This window comes from Anomaloglossus baeobatrachus, chromosome 7, assembly GCF_048569485.1.
Source record: "Anomaloglossus baeobatrachus isolate aAnoBae1 chromosome 7, aAnoBae1.hap1, whole genome shotgun sequence".
In the NCBI taxonomy this organism is placed as follows: Eukaryota; Metazoa; Chordata; class Amphibia; order Anura; family Aromobatidae; genus Anomaloglossus; species Anomaloglossus baeobatrachus.
This window is the reverse complement of record NC_134359.1, coordinates 118,791,666-118,807,339: the sequence shown is the minus strand read 5'-3', so window position 1 is coordinate 118,807,339 and position 15,674 is coordinate 118,791,666. Positions and strand designations below refer to the sequence as shown.

Genomic DNA, 15,674 nt, shown 5'->3' with positions numbered 1-15,674 from the left:
CCCCTATATACACCTGTATTATACTACACCCCTATATACACCTGTATTATACTACACCCCTATATACACCTGTATTATACTACACCACTACACCCCCTATATACACCTGTATAATACAGGTGTATATAGGGGTGTAGTGCTGTAGTATAATACAGGTGTAGTATATAGGAGTGTAGTATATAGTGGTGTAGTATAATACAGGTGTATATAGGGGTGTAGTATAATACAGGTGTAGTATATAGGGGTGTAGTATAATACAGGTGTATATAGGGGTGTAGTGGTGTAGTATAATACAGGTGTATATAGGGGTGTAGTATAATACAGGTGTATATAGGGGTGTAGTATAATACAGGTGTATATAGGGGTGTAGTGGTGTAGTATAATACAAGTGTAGTATATAGGGGTGTAGTTTATCACAGGTGTAGTATAATACAAGTGTAGTATATAGGGGTGTAGTGATGTAGGTTATCACAGGTGTAGTATATAGTGATGTAGTGGTGCAGTTTATTACAGGTGTAGTATATAGTGATGTAGTATATTACAGGTGTATATAGGGGTGTAGTGATGTAGTATATAGTTGTATAGTATATAGAGGTGTAGTTTATTACAGGTGTAGTGTATAGGGATGTATATTACAGGTGTAGTATGTGTATATATATTATATACACACAGTATATGTGTGTGTGTGTGTGTGTATATATACATCTATATATATATATATATATATACACACACATCTTTATATTTGTAGAACCGAGTTAATTATATTAGTCCGGCCCTCTAAAACCATCCCAACTTCTCATGCGGCCCCATGGGAAAATTAATTGCCCACCCCTGCCATAAAGCATATGGTATACAGCAGAGGACTGACATGGCGTCTACATAAGTAATTATCTTCTTCCGGTTTTATTCAGATGGTGTTTACCATACATAAAAAAACATAAAATCACAGGCTAGTTTGTGACAGAAATTTGCTAATACTAGTTTGCTATCTGGACGGTTACGGAAGATGAAGTAGATGTGATTTGGCCTTGGAATTATTATAAGCTGAGTCTAATAAAATACCAAGACGACAGGCTTTTACGAGAAGAGAGGAAGTGGAACAAGTGAGATATGAAAGGAATGATTTAAGAACTAAAAGGACCAAGATTGAAGAGGCCATGAGGGTTAAAGGAACAGTAATTAGCAAATACCTTTTTATTATTATTATTATTATTATTATTATTATTATTATTATTTATTTATTTATAGAGCACCATTGATTCCACCTTAAAGGGAACCTCAGAATAGATTTTTGCTGTGCAATCTACTGGTAATGTAAATCATACACTGGCTGCAACGGTGTATGTTATGCTATGAAATGCTGCAGTGTTTAATAGTACACATGCTTGGAAGGTATAATATGTCTAGCCTGATAGAATACCCTCCTGGCTTCTCCTCGCCCCGCTCCTCTAGTCAGACTGATCTGTCCTTATGTGTGTGCGTACGTGGAGAAGACTGTGGAAAAACCAAGCGCAAATAGGGTTTTACCCCAATATGTACGGGGTGGGGAGGGGGGAGTCAGGGTACTCACCAAATGTAGTTGTGAAAGCCACAACTACTATAAACGCATGTATTTGCGGATCCCAGGCAGCAGCCACCAGCAGACAGCAGATCACAGAGAGTAAAGGAGGAAGGTGTTCACTTGCTGCGCCAAAGAGATCACTCCAGCAGATGTTCAGATTAATGTCACTTTATTAATCATATGGGTCAACGCGTTTCCGGAGCCTCTGCCCCCTTCATCAGGACCATCAAGAACAAGAAACATCAAATCAGATTTGATGTTTCTTGTTCTTGATGGTCCTGATGAAGGGGGCAGAGGCTCCGGAAACGCGTTGACCCATATGATTAATAAAGTGACATTAATCTGAACATCTGCTGGAGTGATCTCTTTGGCGCAGCAAGTGAACACCTTCCTCCTTTACTCTCTGTGATATGTGTGTGCGTAGGCAGAGACCTGTCAGTCTAGAGCAGTGGGGTGGGGAGACGTTGCCTGGGACCTTATTCAGATTAGGCATCCAAGACACTTAGTCCCCAGTCAATTTTTCAAAATATGGTTTTTTTTTCTTTTTCTGAAATGCTAGATCGTTTCAAAGCAAACCATACTCAGCTGTCATGCTGACAATTGTTTGGGCAGCATAATTCTACTGTCCAGGTATCCTTTAAAATATGATGATTTCAGTTAGTAATATGTTATCTTTTTTACTTGTATTCCCCCACTGTAACCATTAAAACCAGCCCCTGTTAAGCCTGCTGATATATAGAGAAGGCTTTTAAATGATCATTGTCATTTCAACATGCTTTGCATAAATCAATAGTACAAGTGAAGAGAGGTATCTTTGTAATATATCTTAATAGAGAATTCTGCTTCTTTCTCCACTCATGAGCTGCCTCTTTTCCCCCTCCGTGTCCCTGGGACTCATCACTCTGAGCGAAAAAACTCTGGCCATACACTTTAGATAGCAATCATTTGAATCATCTGGCAGTCACTTAAAGTGCACGAATCACCAGGATTTATCTATATAAGCTAAAGTCAGTGCTATACTGGCGCTATCATGCTCATTCTATACATACCTTTAGTTGTGAGATCGGATGTATAGTTTCTGAAATATAGGCACATATAATGCACTGTTATTTGATGAGAGGTGCAACGGAATATCTAATAGGTGGGTCAGGTTTTGCTATCTATTCCCGCCCTGTGTACTTGCCTGTCCTTCCTTCCCCCTGTCCTTCCTCCCTACGTAATGACAGACACAGGAGAGAGGAAGGACAGTCAGGCAGACAAGGGCAGGAATAGATAGCAAAACCCGACCCACCTATTAGATATTCCTTTGCACCTCTCATCAAATAACAGTGCATTTCACAAACATTACTTGCCTATATTTCAGAAACTATACATCCGATCTCACAACTAAAGGTATGTAGAGACTCATCATGAAAGCGCCAGTTTAGCACTGGCTTTAGTTTAGATAGGAAAATCCTGATGGTTGTTTCTCTAATTCCTAAAGAATAAAAGGATTGGGTAATCTGGGTCCTTCTCTTCCCAACACAACCTGTCAAGGACAGTCCCAAACCCTCCATATACCTTAGATGGTGATGGTGTGCCGAGCCTGCCAAAATCAATAAGTTTCGCTGATTTTCCTCTAATTTGAAAAATCAGTAAGTTTGGCTGACCCTAATCTAATGTATATGGGGCCTTTAAATACTAGAAGAAAATCGAAGTTGCAGAGTGCAGAATATTTCTCATATCATTTTGTGATGATTGCTCTAATGACACAGTAAAGTAGCTTTTTACTGACTCATCTTCTTACTTCATCTTATCCATCTTGTAGGAAAAAGATTCAATGACTTAACAACAATCTACCTCGCTCGGCACACTCCTACAGGAACCCTGGTTACAGCGCAGCTCACAGATCTGGATGACTGTTCGGATGAACACGTTATATTCTTACAGGTAACAGAAGGAGGTAAAACCTAAGGAGGGAGATTTATTTAGATAAATACTCCAGAACTGTCGCTTGTACATGCTTTGCACTATACACTTGTGATACATTTTAGACACTGAGCATCTAGTTAGCTTAAGGAGAAGCTCACTGCTCTCTTAATTATTTTTAAATTAGCTGGGGGTAGGGTTATATATTATCAGATGTAATATACTCGTGAATATATATATACACATTCTTTTGAATTTATTAATGCATATGTAAAAACAAATTTGCCTTCTAGATCTCTAAGCTTCTCACGTAACAGATTAGTGTTCTAGCATGGAGACTCCTCTAGAAAACCTGGTGTGGATAGAGTGTGCCAACCATTGTACCCAGGGTTTCTTCAACCACTTAGTTGACTCCATAGTGAGATGTGTCTCCACCAAGCCTAATATATAAGTGCTTCTCAATAAATTAGGATATCATCAAAAAGGTAATTTATTTCAGTTATTCAATACAAAAAGGGAAAAACATGTATAGGGTCATTACACACAGAGTGAGCTATTTCAAGTGTTTATTTCTGTTACTGTTGATGATTATGGCTAAAGGGGGCTTTACACGCCACAACATCGCTAAAGAGATGTCGTTGGGGTCAAGGAATTCGTGACGCACATCTGGCCTCGTTAACAACGTCATTGTGTGTGACACGCATGAACGACCGCTAACTATCAAAATTACTCACCTAATCGTTGATCGTTGACACGTCGTTCTAATCCCAAATATCGTTGCTGGTGCAGGACGCAGGTTGTTCCTGAGGCAGCACACATCGCTACGTGTGACACTGCAGGAATGAGGAACAACACCTTACCTGTGTCCTCCGGCAACGAGGTGGGCGTGTCTTTCTTTCGGCTGCTCTCCGCCTCTCCGCTTCTATTGGACGGCTGCCGTGTAACGTCACTGTGATGCCGCACAAACCGCCCCCTTAGAAAGGAGGTGGTTCGCCGGCCACAGCGACGTCGCTAGGCAGGTAAGTATAGTGGGACGGGTCCTAGCGATGTTGTGTGCCAAGGGCAGTGATTTGCCCGTGACGCACAACCGACGGGGGCGGGTGCTTTCGCTAGCGATGTCGCTGTGTGTAAAGTGGCCTTTACAGCCAATGAAAACCCAAAAGTCATTATCTCAGAAAATTAGAATAATTAACACAAAACACCTGCAAAGGCTTCCTAAGCGATTAAAATGGCCCTTTAGTCTGCTTCAGTAGGCAGCCTTGATAGGATTGTTAAGAAAAAGCCATTCAAAAATTTGGGAGAGATTCACAAGAAGTGGACTGCTGCTGGAGTCAGAGCTTCAAGAGCCACCACACACAGACGTATCCAGGACATGGGCTACAACTGTCGCATTCCTTATGTCAAGCCATTCATGACCAATAGACAACGCCAGAAGCGTCTTGCCTGGGCCAAGAAGAAAAAGAACTGAACTGTTGCTCATTGGTCCAAGGTGTTGTTTTCAGATGAAAGTAAATTTTGCATTTCATTTAGAAATCAAGGTCCCAGAGTCTGGAGGAAGAGTGGAGAGGCCACAATCCAAGGCCTCTGTCACACGTTCGTGCCTCCGGTACGTGTTTGGCAGTTTTTTCACGTACCGGAGGCACGTACACACGTGGACATATGATTTCATAATTTCTTTGTCGCTCCATTGGGAGACCCAGACAATTGGGTGTATAGCTACTGCCTCCGGAGGCCACACAAAGTATTACACTTTAAAAAGTATAACCCCTCCCCTCTGCCTATACACCCTCCCGTGCATCACGGGCCCATCAGTTTTATGCTTTGTGTTGAAGGAGGCACACATGCACACAAGCTCCACATTTTAGTCAGCAGCAGCTGCTGATTGTATCGGATGGAAGAAAAGAGGGCCCCCCACAGGGCCCCCGGCATGCTCCCTTCTCACCCCACTGAGTCGGCGGTGCTGTTAAGGTTGAGGTACCCATTGCGGGTACAGAGGCTGGAGCCCACATGCCGTTTTCCTTCCCCATCCCTTAGGGGCTCTGGGAGAAGTGGGATCCTAACCGGTCATCCAGGCACTGGGACCGGGCTCCATCCGCAGCCCCTGGGGGAATCTGACGGACAGGAGACTGGATATCATCAGGGACAGGGCCCTGCATCCATAAGGTACTCTGTGTCCCCTTAGGGACGGTACATGCAGCGCCTGTGTTACAGACGCCGCAGCGGCTCCTGTGTAGTTTGTGAGACCGGGACTACCGCGCCGACCGCGCCTGTTTGCCGGCCGCGTTTTTAACTTTAGTCCCCGGCTTTTGCGGCCTAGTACCATATACTCCCGCCCCCGGGCCTGCCAGTCAGGGGTAAGAGCGGGACGGCCGACTGGACGTCGGCAGTGAGGGCTGGAGCATGCTTTGGTATCCTCCTCTTCCCTCACTGAGCACTGTGGGGCACCAGTTTCCCGCACTTTATTAGGCACGCCCACGGCTCCATCCTCCCCTCAGAACGCTGGCAGCCATTGCTATAATCATTTCTGCCGGTGGGGGATTTCAGAACGGGCTCCGCAGTTCTGGGAGAAGTGGGATCCTAACCGGTCGCCGGTCACTGGGACCGGGCTCCCTCCGCAGCCCCTGGGGTAATCTGACGGACACGAGGCTGGATATCATCAGGGACAGGGCCCTGCATCCATGAGGTACTCTGTGTCCCCTTAGGGACGGTGCATGCAGCGCCTGTGTTACAGACGCCGCAGCGGCTGCTGTGTGGTTTGTGAGCCGGGACTACCGCGCCGACCGCGCCTGTTGGCCGGCCGCGCTTTTAACTTTAGTCCCCGGCTTTTGCGGCCTAGTACATGTACTCCCGCCCCCGGGCCTGCCAGTGAGGGGTAAGAGCGGGATGGCCGACTGGACGTCGGCAGTGAGGGCTGGAGCATGCTTTGGTATCCTCCCCCCCTCACTGAGCACTGTGGGGCACCAGATGCCCGCACTTTATTAGGCACTCCCACGGCTCCCTCCTCCCCTCAGAACGCTGGCAGCCAGTAAGCCACACCAGTTGTCAGGTGCTGGACCCCCTTGGGTGCCGTAGTGTATATATATATATATATATATTGTATACATTTTCTCTATTCGGCAGCATTATTTGCTTTTGGCTATATCTCTAAGAGGAGACAACAGCATGTCGTCCGCAGAAAGCAAGGGTGCCAAGACACAGGCTTATTTTGCAACCTGTACCTCTTGTGCGGCTATGTTACCTGCAGGTTCCACCTACCCTCATTGTGACAATGCTAGGCCCCTGTGGCACTCACTCAGCCGGAGCCTCCGGCACTGGTGGGACCCTCGGCTCAAGTGGTACCGCCGGTTTCCACTGCACAGATGGAAGGGACAGAGTTTACAATTTTGACTGAGAAACTCTCTGAGTCGCTTCACATTCCATGGCTCAGTCTATGGACAGATGGTCTGCTAAGATACTAGAAGCTTGGCAGTCCAGACCGGTAACACAGGGCCAGGGCACTGTGAGTTCATCGTCCCCAGGCCCCTCTCGGTCGGTACAGCAAAGGGCTCCTGGGGTGGCACCCAGATCCCACGGTGAGAACTCCGACACGGACCGCAGCCTCAGACAGGCTAAGCGGGCTTGCTGGGAACCTTCCCCGGCTGCATCACGCGGTTCGGGGTCTCAGCATGAGCACCCTCTGGAGGATGAAGCGGAGGTCGCAGCTCAGGGCTCTGATCCTGACGTTGCTCTCAATCTGGATACACCTGAAGGGGACGCCATAGTAAATGACCTTATAACGTCCATCAACCAGGTGCTAGTCCTTCTCCCCCAACTCCTATAGAGGAGTCGGCTTCACAGTAGGAGAAACACCAGTTTAGGTTTCCCAAACGTACCCGGAGTGCGTTTTTTCGATCACTCTAACTTCAGAGATGCTGTCCAGAAGCACAGAGCATTTCCGGACAAGCGCTTTACTAAGCGCCTTAATGACACACGTTACCCTTTCCCCCCTGACGTAGTTAAGGGTTGGGCTCAGTGTCCCAAGGTGGATCCTCCAGTCTCCAGACTGGCGGCTAGATCCGTAGTATTAGTGGCAGATGGTTCATCGCTCAAGGATGCCACTGACAGACAAATAGAGCTCATGATGAAATCCATCTATGAAGCCATAGGCGCGTCTTTTGCTCCGGCCTTCGCAGTCGAGTGGGCACACCAAGCTATCTCAGCTTGTCTGTCTGAGACTAATGCGGTCGCACGTACCTCTGCTCCGCAGGTTGTGTCTTTGACTTCTCAGGCGTCGGCTTTTTCGTCCTACGCCATGAACGCCGTCCTGGACTCTGCGAGCCGTACAGCGGTAGCATCCGCCAATTCGGTGGCAGTCCGCAGGGCCATGTGGCTACGCGAATGGAAGGCAGACTCTGCTTCCAAGAAGTTCTTAACCGGTTTGCCATTTTCTAGCGACCGTTTGTTTGGCGAGCAATTGGATGAAAAACCGATGGGTGAGAGACATTCCGTCTCACGGTTACAGGATAGAGCTCAGCTCTCGTCCTCCGACTCGTTTCTGCAGATGGAGTTGTGATCCCCGTTCCGCTTCAAGAACGTGGTCGCGGTCTTTACTCCAACTTGTTCGGGAACCAAAAAAGGACTGATCATTCCGGTCCGTTTCCGGGCCTCATTCTGCTCAACAGACACGTGAGAACCAGACGGTTTCGGATGGAATCTCTCCGCTCAGTCATCGCTTCGATGTCCCAGGGAGTCTTCCTAGCATCAATCGACATCAGGGATGCTTATCTCCATGTGCCGATTACAACAGAGCATCAACGCTCCCGGTGTTTCGCCATCCGGGTCGAACACTTTCAGCTCGTGACTCTGCCTTTCGGCCTGGCGACAGTCCCACGGGTCTTCACCAAGGTCATGGCATCAGTGGCGATGGGCCTACACTCTCAGGGACACTCGGTGATCCCTTACTTAGACGATCTCCTAAGTCAAGGCACCCTCCCGGGTGGCATGTCAACACAGCCTGAACATTGTTTTGGAGACTCTCCAGAGGTTCGGGTGGATCATCAATTTCCCAAAGTAAAAATTGACACCGACCCAATCACTTACTTACCTCGGGATGGAGTTCATTCTCTCTCAGAGATAGTGAAGCTACCGCTGGACAAACAGCGTTCGCTGCAGACAGGGGTGCACTTTCTCCTTCGGGCCCAGTCTCACCCCTTGAGGCGCCTCACGCGCTTCCTAGGGAAGATGGTGGCAGCAATGGAGGCAGTTCCCCTTGCGCAGTTTCATCTGCGTCCACTCCAATGGCACATTCTCCACAAATGGGACAGGAGGTCTCTCTTTCACTGGCAGACAAAACCTTTCCTCAGTGGTGGCTTCTTCCCACTTCTTGGTCGAAAGAAAAGTCCTTCCTGCTCCCATCCTGGGCTATGGTCACGACGGACGAGAGTTTGTCAGGGTGGACAGCGGTCTTCCTCCACCACAGGGCTCAGGGAACCTGGACTCTGACAGAGTCCTCCCTTCAGATCAATGTTCTGGAGATAAGGGCAGTGTAGCTAGCCCTAAAGTCGTTCCAGCGGTGGCTGGACGGCAGGCAGATCCGGATACAGTCGGACGACGCCACGGCGGTCGCGTACATCAACCACCAGCACAGAGCGCTGGCGGCGGACGCATCAGTTCAGGTCTGGTCGCAATTTCGACTGCCTTATGTATTTCCTCCTCTGGCGCTGCTGCCCAGAGTGTTACTCAAGATCGGGTCCGACTGCCGCCGCGCCATCCTCGTCGTTCTAGACTGGCCGAGGAGGTCGTGATACCTGGATCTGTGGCACCTCACGGTGGGTCGACCGTGGGCACTCCCGGACCGACCAGACTTGCTGTCTCAAGGGCCATTTTCCATCTGAATTCTGCGGTCTTCAACCTGACTGGGTGGCCATTGAGTTCTGGCTCTTAGCGTTCTCAGAGTTATCTCTATCACGCCATTTCGCAGAAGGTGGTCTTCCTAGTGGCAGGCACATCACTTCGGAGAGTGTCTGAGCTAGCAGCGCTGTCATGCAAGCCCCCTTCCTGGTGTTTCGCCAGGATGAAGTGGTTCTGCGTCCGGTCCCGGAATTCCTACTTAAGGTGGTATCCTCCTTTTCTTCTCAATCAGGATATCTCCTTACCTTCTTTTGGCTCTCATCCAGTTCACAACTGTGAAAAGGATTGCACTTGTTAGATCTCGGGAGAGCACTCCGGCTCTTCTTTTCGCACACTGCGCCCCCGCGCCGTTCTGATGCGCTCTTTGTCCTGGTCACTGGCCAGCGTAAGGGGTCGCAAGCTTCCAAGTCAACCTTGGCTCGGTGGATCAAGGAACTGACCCTTGAAGCCTACCGTTCTTCTGGGCTTCCGATTCCTTTAGAGCTGAAAGCCCATTCTACCAGAGCCGCAGAGGCATCCTGGGCATTGCGTCACCAGGCTACGGCTCAGCAGGTGTGTCAGCACTACCTGGTCGAGTCTGCACATTTTCACGAAACACTATCAGGTTCATGCCTATGCTGTGGCAGATGCCAGCCTAGGTAGGCGAGTCCTTCAGGAGGCGGTTGCTCACCTGTAAGAGAGGGCCGTTTTTTCGGCTCTTTTTATCGAGGTATTCTTTTACCCACCCAGGGACTGCTTTTGGACATCCCAATTGTCTGGGTCTCCCAGTGGAGCGACAAAGAAGAAGGGAATTTTGTTTACTTACCGTAAATTCCTTTTCTTCTAGCTCCTATTGGGAGACCCAGCACCCGCCCCTGTTCCCTTCGGGCTGTTGTTCTTTTGTGTACACATGTTGTTCATGTTGAAGGGTTCTTTTGGTTCATGGTTTCAGTTCTCCGAACATCCTTCGGATTGAATTTACCTTAGACCAATTTATAAGTTCCTCCTTCCTGCTTTGGCACCAAAACTGATGGGCCCGTGATGCACGGGAGGGTGTATAGGCAGAGGGGAGGGGTTACACTTTTTAAAGTGTAATACTTTGTGTGGCCTCCGGAGGCAGTAGCTATACACCCAATTATCTGGGTCTCCCAATAGGAGCTAGAAGAAAAGGAATTTACGGTAAGTAAACAAAATTCCCTTCGTTTTAGACACACTTAAGTATTTTGGAACGGAACGTGTGTCCGTTCTGTACTTACGTGTGTCCGTGTGTTCCTCACGCCGACATGTCCACGAGTTCTCCGGCAGCACGGGTGTCACACGGCCCGCACCCGTACCACACGGATGTAGTGTGGATGCGGTCCCGTGTGACACGCGCCGGAGAAACACGTGTCATTATTTTAAAAGTAAAAAAACACATACTCACCACCACCAGCCCTGCAGAATCTTCCGCTCCAAACAGTTGCTGCTGGCTGCCGCTCATTATGAGCGTGTTAAGAAGGTGGGCAAGCTGTCACGGGTGCTGATCTCCGCCCCTCCGCTCGGCCGGAAGCAGCATCAGCGGGGAGTGGGCGGGGCTGGAGCCGATCAGAACCCTGGACAGAAGCGAGGACCACGTGAGTATGCAAATTACTGGTTCTCCGTGTGTTATCGCGGATAGCACACGGAGAACACACGTGGACCGCACGTACTGGAGACACGTACTTACCACACACAACACGCAGAGAAAATACGTGTCTCGCGGCACGGTCATGATTTCCACGTGTGGAAGAGGCCCAAGGTGCTTGATGTCTGGTGTGAAGTTTCCACAATCAGTGATGCCAACAAGCTTTTTGGAGAGGAAAATTTAATTTTCCAATAGGACTTGGCTCCTGTCCACACTGCCAAAAGTGCCAATACCTGGTTTACTAACCACAGTATCACTGTGCTTGATTGGGCAACAAACTCGCCTGACCTAAACCCCATAAAGAATCTATGGGATGTTGTCAAGACGAAGATGAGACACCAGACCCAACAATGCAGACGAGCTGAAGGCTGCTATCAAAGCAACCTGGGCGTCCATAACACCTCAGCAGTGCCACAGGCTGATCACCTCCATGCTACGCCGCGTTGATGCAGTAATTCATGCAAAAGGAGCCCTGACTAAGTATTGAGGTATTTACTGTACAAACGTTTCAGTAGGCGCCAACATTTCTGAGTGTAAAATCATTTTTTCAGTTGGTCTTATATAATATTCTAATTTTCTGAGATAATGACTTTTGGGTTTTCATTGGCTGTAAGCCATAATCATCAAAATAACAGAAATAAACACCTGAAATAGGTCACTCTGTAATGACTCTATATAATATATGCGTTTCCCTTTTTGTATTGAATTACTGAAATAACTTAACTTTTTGATGATATTCTAATTTATTGAGATGCACTTGTATGTGGTTGGTATTTCTCAACCAGTGAAAATACTTTCACCCTCTTACCAGGGGAGCCAAGGTCCCTCAGGTTCCAAGACATACAGTATATCTTAATTCGGAAGCCATACATCTGTAGAAAATCTAACTAAAGCTGGGTTTACACACTGAGACTTTCTAGCGATCCAACCTGCGATCTCAACCTAGCCAGGATCGCTACAAAGTCTCTGGTGAGCGGTCAAACAGGCAGACCTGGCCAACGACCTAACAGCGATCCGGACCTGCAGAGCGACTAGCTGGTCGTTGGGGACGTGTCAAAAAAGCAGGTGAACTTCACCCGACTTCATGCCGCGCGGCTCTGTGTGCCGTGTAAATAAATAAATAATTAAAAAATCCGGCGTGCGGTCCCCCCTATTTTAATACCAGCCAGATAAAGCCATACGGCTGCAGGCTGGTATTCTCAGGATGGGGAGCCCCACGTTATGGGGAGCCCCCCAGCCTAACAATATCAGCCAGCAGACGCCCAGAATTGCCGCATACATTATATGCGACAGTTCTGGGACTGTACCCGGCTCTTCCCGATTTGCCCTGGTGCGTTGGCAAATCGGGGTAATAAGGAGTTATTGGCAGCCCTTAGCTGCGAATGAGTCCAAGATTAATCATGTCAGGCGTCTCCCCGAGATACCTTCCATGATTAATCTGTAAATTACAGTTAAAAAACACACACACCCGAAAAATCCTTTATTAGAAATAAAAAACACAAACACATTCCCTCATTACCAATTTATTACCCACAACAAAGCCCTCCTTGTCCGGCGTAATCCACGGTCCTCCAGCGTCGCATACAGCTCTGCTGCATGCAGGTGACAGGAGCAGCAGAAGACACAGCCGCTCCTGTCACCTACACGCAGCTAATGAAGAGAGCCGTGTGATCGGCTGAGCTGTCACTGAGGTTACCTGGATCCAGCGGTGGATGCAGAGGTGGCCGCGTGTAACCTCAGTGACAGTTCAGCTGATCGCGTTACTCACCTCATTTGCTGGTGATTGCCCCCTCTCTCTCATACTCACCGATCCCCGATCACCGGCGCTGCACGGCGTTCACACTTCTCCGGCGGCTTTTCCTTTTTTGAAAAAGCCGGCCGCTCATTAAACAATCTCGTATTCCCTGCTTTCCCCGCCCACCGGCAAATGTGATTGGTTGCAGTGAGACACGCCCACACGCTGAGTGACAGCTGTGTCACTGCACCCAATCACAGCAGCCGGTGGGCGTGTCTATACTGTGCAGTAAAATAAATAAATAAATAATTAAAAAATCCGGCGTGAGGTCCCCCCCAATTTTAATACCAGCCAAATAAAGCCATACGGCTAAAGGCTGGTATTCTCAGGATGGGGAGCTCCACGTTATGGGGAGCCCCCCAGCCTAACAATATCAGTCAGCAGCCGCCCAGAATTGCCGCATACATTATATGCGACAGTTCTGGGACTGTACCCAGCTCTTCCCGATTTGCCCTGGTGCGTTGGCAAATCGGGGTAATAAGGAGTTATTGGCAGCCCATAGTTGCCAATAAGTCCTAGATTAATCATGTCAGGCGTCTATGAGACACCCTCCATGATTAATCTGTAAATTACAGTTAAAAAACACACACCTGAAAAATCCTTTATTAGAAATAAAAAACACTAACAAATTCCCTCATTACCAATTTATTACCCACAACAAAGCCCTCCTTGTCCGGCGTACTCCACGGTCCTCCAGCGTCGCATCCAGCTCTGCTGCATGCAGGTGACAGGAGCAGCAGAATACACAGCCGCTCCTGTCACCTGCACGCAGCTAATGAAGAGAGCCGTGTGATCGGCTGAGCTGTCACTGAGGTTACCTGGATCCAGCGGTGGATCCAGCGGTGGCCGCGGGTAACCTCAGGGACAGCTCAGCTGATCGCGCTACTCACCTCATTTGCTGCGTGGAGCTGACCGGAGCGGCGGTGAGTAGCGCGATCAGCTGAGCTGTCACTGAGGTTACCCGCGGCCACCGCTGGATCCAGGTAACCTCAGTGACAGCTCAGCCGATCACACGGCTCTCTTCATTAGCTGCGTGCAGGTGACAGGAGCGGCTGTGTCTTCTGCTGCTCCTGTCACCTGCATGCAGCAGAGCTGGATGCGACGCTGGAGGACCGTGGAGTACACCGGACAAGGAGGGCTTTGTTGTGGGTAATAAATTGGTAATGAGGTTATATGTTTGTGTTTTTTATTTCTAATAAAGGATTTTTCGGGTGTGTGTTTTTTAACTGTAATTTACAGATTAATCATGGAGGGTGTCTCATAGACGCCTGACATGATTAATCTGGGATTTAGTGGCAGCTATGGGCTGCCAATAACTCCTTATTACCCCGATTTGCCAACGCACCAGGGCAAATCGGGAAGAGCCGGGTACAGTCCCAGAACTGTCGCATCTAATGTATGCGGCAATTCTGGGCGGCTGCTGACTGATATTGTTAGGCTGGGTGGCTCCCCATAACGTGGAGCTCCCCATCCTGAGAATACCAGCCTTCAGCCATATGTCTTTATCTGGCTGGTATTAAAATTGGGGGGGACCTCACGCCGGATTTTTTAATTATTTATTTATTTATTTTACTGCACAGTATAGACACGCCCACCGGCTGCTGTGATTGGGTGCAGTGACACAGCTGTCACTCAGCGTGTGGGCGTGTCTCACTGCAACCAATCATATTTGCCGGTGGGCGGGGAAAAGCAGGGAATACGAGATTGTTTAATGAGCGGCCGGCTTTTTCAAAAAAGGAAAAGCCGCTGGAGCAGAGTGAACGCCGTGCAGCGTCGGTGATCGGGGATCGGTGAGTATGAGAGAGGGGGGGACACTTCAGTCACTCGGGGGATTAGCGGTCACCGGTGAATCCTTCACCGGTGACCGCTAATCAGGACGCTACACAGACAGAGCCGTGGAGTCGCTGTAAAGTCCCCTTTACACACTGAAACTTGCTAGCGATGCATGCTGCACAGCGGGAAACAAAGGACCTAGGAATGGTCCTGAACGATTTGTAGCGATCACAACTTCACAGCAGGGGCCAGGTCGCTGATAGGTTTCACACACTGCAATGTCGCTGGGGAGGTCGCTGTAACGTCACAAAACCGGTGACGTTACAGCGATGTCGTTTGCGATGTTGCAGTGTGTAAACCCAGTTTAAGAGAAAAAGGAAGTACTGCTTCACAAAGCCATTATCATAAAGGATATAGCAGAGCCAGTCTGGTTACTTTGATTCCGTAATAGGACAAAGTCTTTTTCAAAGGACGTAGGAGAGTGGAACAAACTAGACTCTAGGCAGGAAGGAGCAAACAACAGTTATCAACTTGACTGTGAAAAGATAAGCAGATTGATATCTCGTAAAGTTTACAATTTCTAGGATATCCACACTAAACATAGTTAAAGGTATAGTTGTTATCAACCATATGTGAAACTAATGCTTCTATTGTTGTAAACTAAATCCAATTTCTTTGTCGCTCTATTGGGAGACCCAGACAATTGGGTGTATAGCTACTGCCTCCGGAGGCCACACAAAGTATTACACTTAAAAGTGTAAGGCCCCTCCCCTTCTGCCTATACACCCCCCGTGGGATCACGGGCTCCTCAGTTTTCATGCTTTGTGCGAAGGAGGTCAGACATCCACGCATAGCTCCACTGTTTTAGTCAGCAGCAGCTGCTGACTATGTCGGATGGAAGAAAAGTGGGCCCATATAGGGCCCCCAGCATGCTCCCTTCTCACCCCACTCTTGTCGGCGGTGTTTGTTAAGGTTGAGGTATCCATTGCGGGTACGGAGGCTGGAGCCCACATGCTGCTTTCCTTCCCCATCCCCCTCAGGGCTCTGGGTGAAGTGGGATCTTACCGGTCTCCAGGCACTGAGACCGTGCTCCATCCACAGAC

The 15,674-nt window shown here is 48.6% G+C and overlaps 1 protein-coding gene across 1 annotated transcript in view; it reads left to right on the top strand.

Moving 5' to 3' along the window:
- The window catches only part of STRADB (STE20 related adaptor beta), a 106,824-nt gene that overhangs the window by 24,602 nt on the left and 66,548 nt on the right, over positions 1–15,674 (top strand). Inside the window, exon 5 of the mRNA XM_075317617.1 lies at positions 3,372–3,493. Coding sequence (XP_075173732.1) covers positions 3,372–3,493 — 122 coding nt within the window. The remainder of the gene's footprint in view (positions 1–3,371; positions 3,494–15,674) is intronic.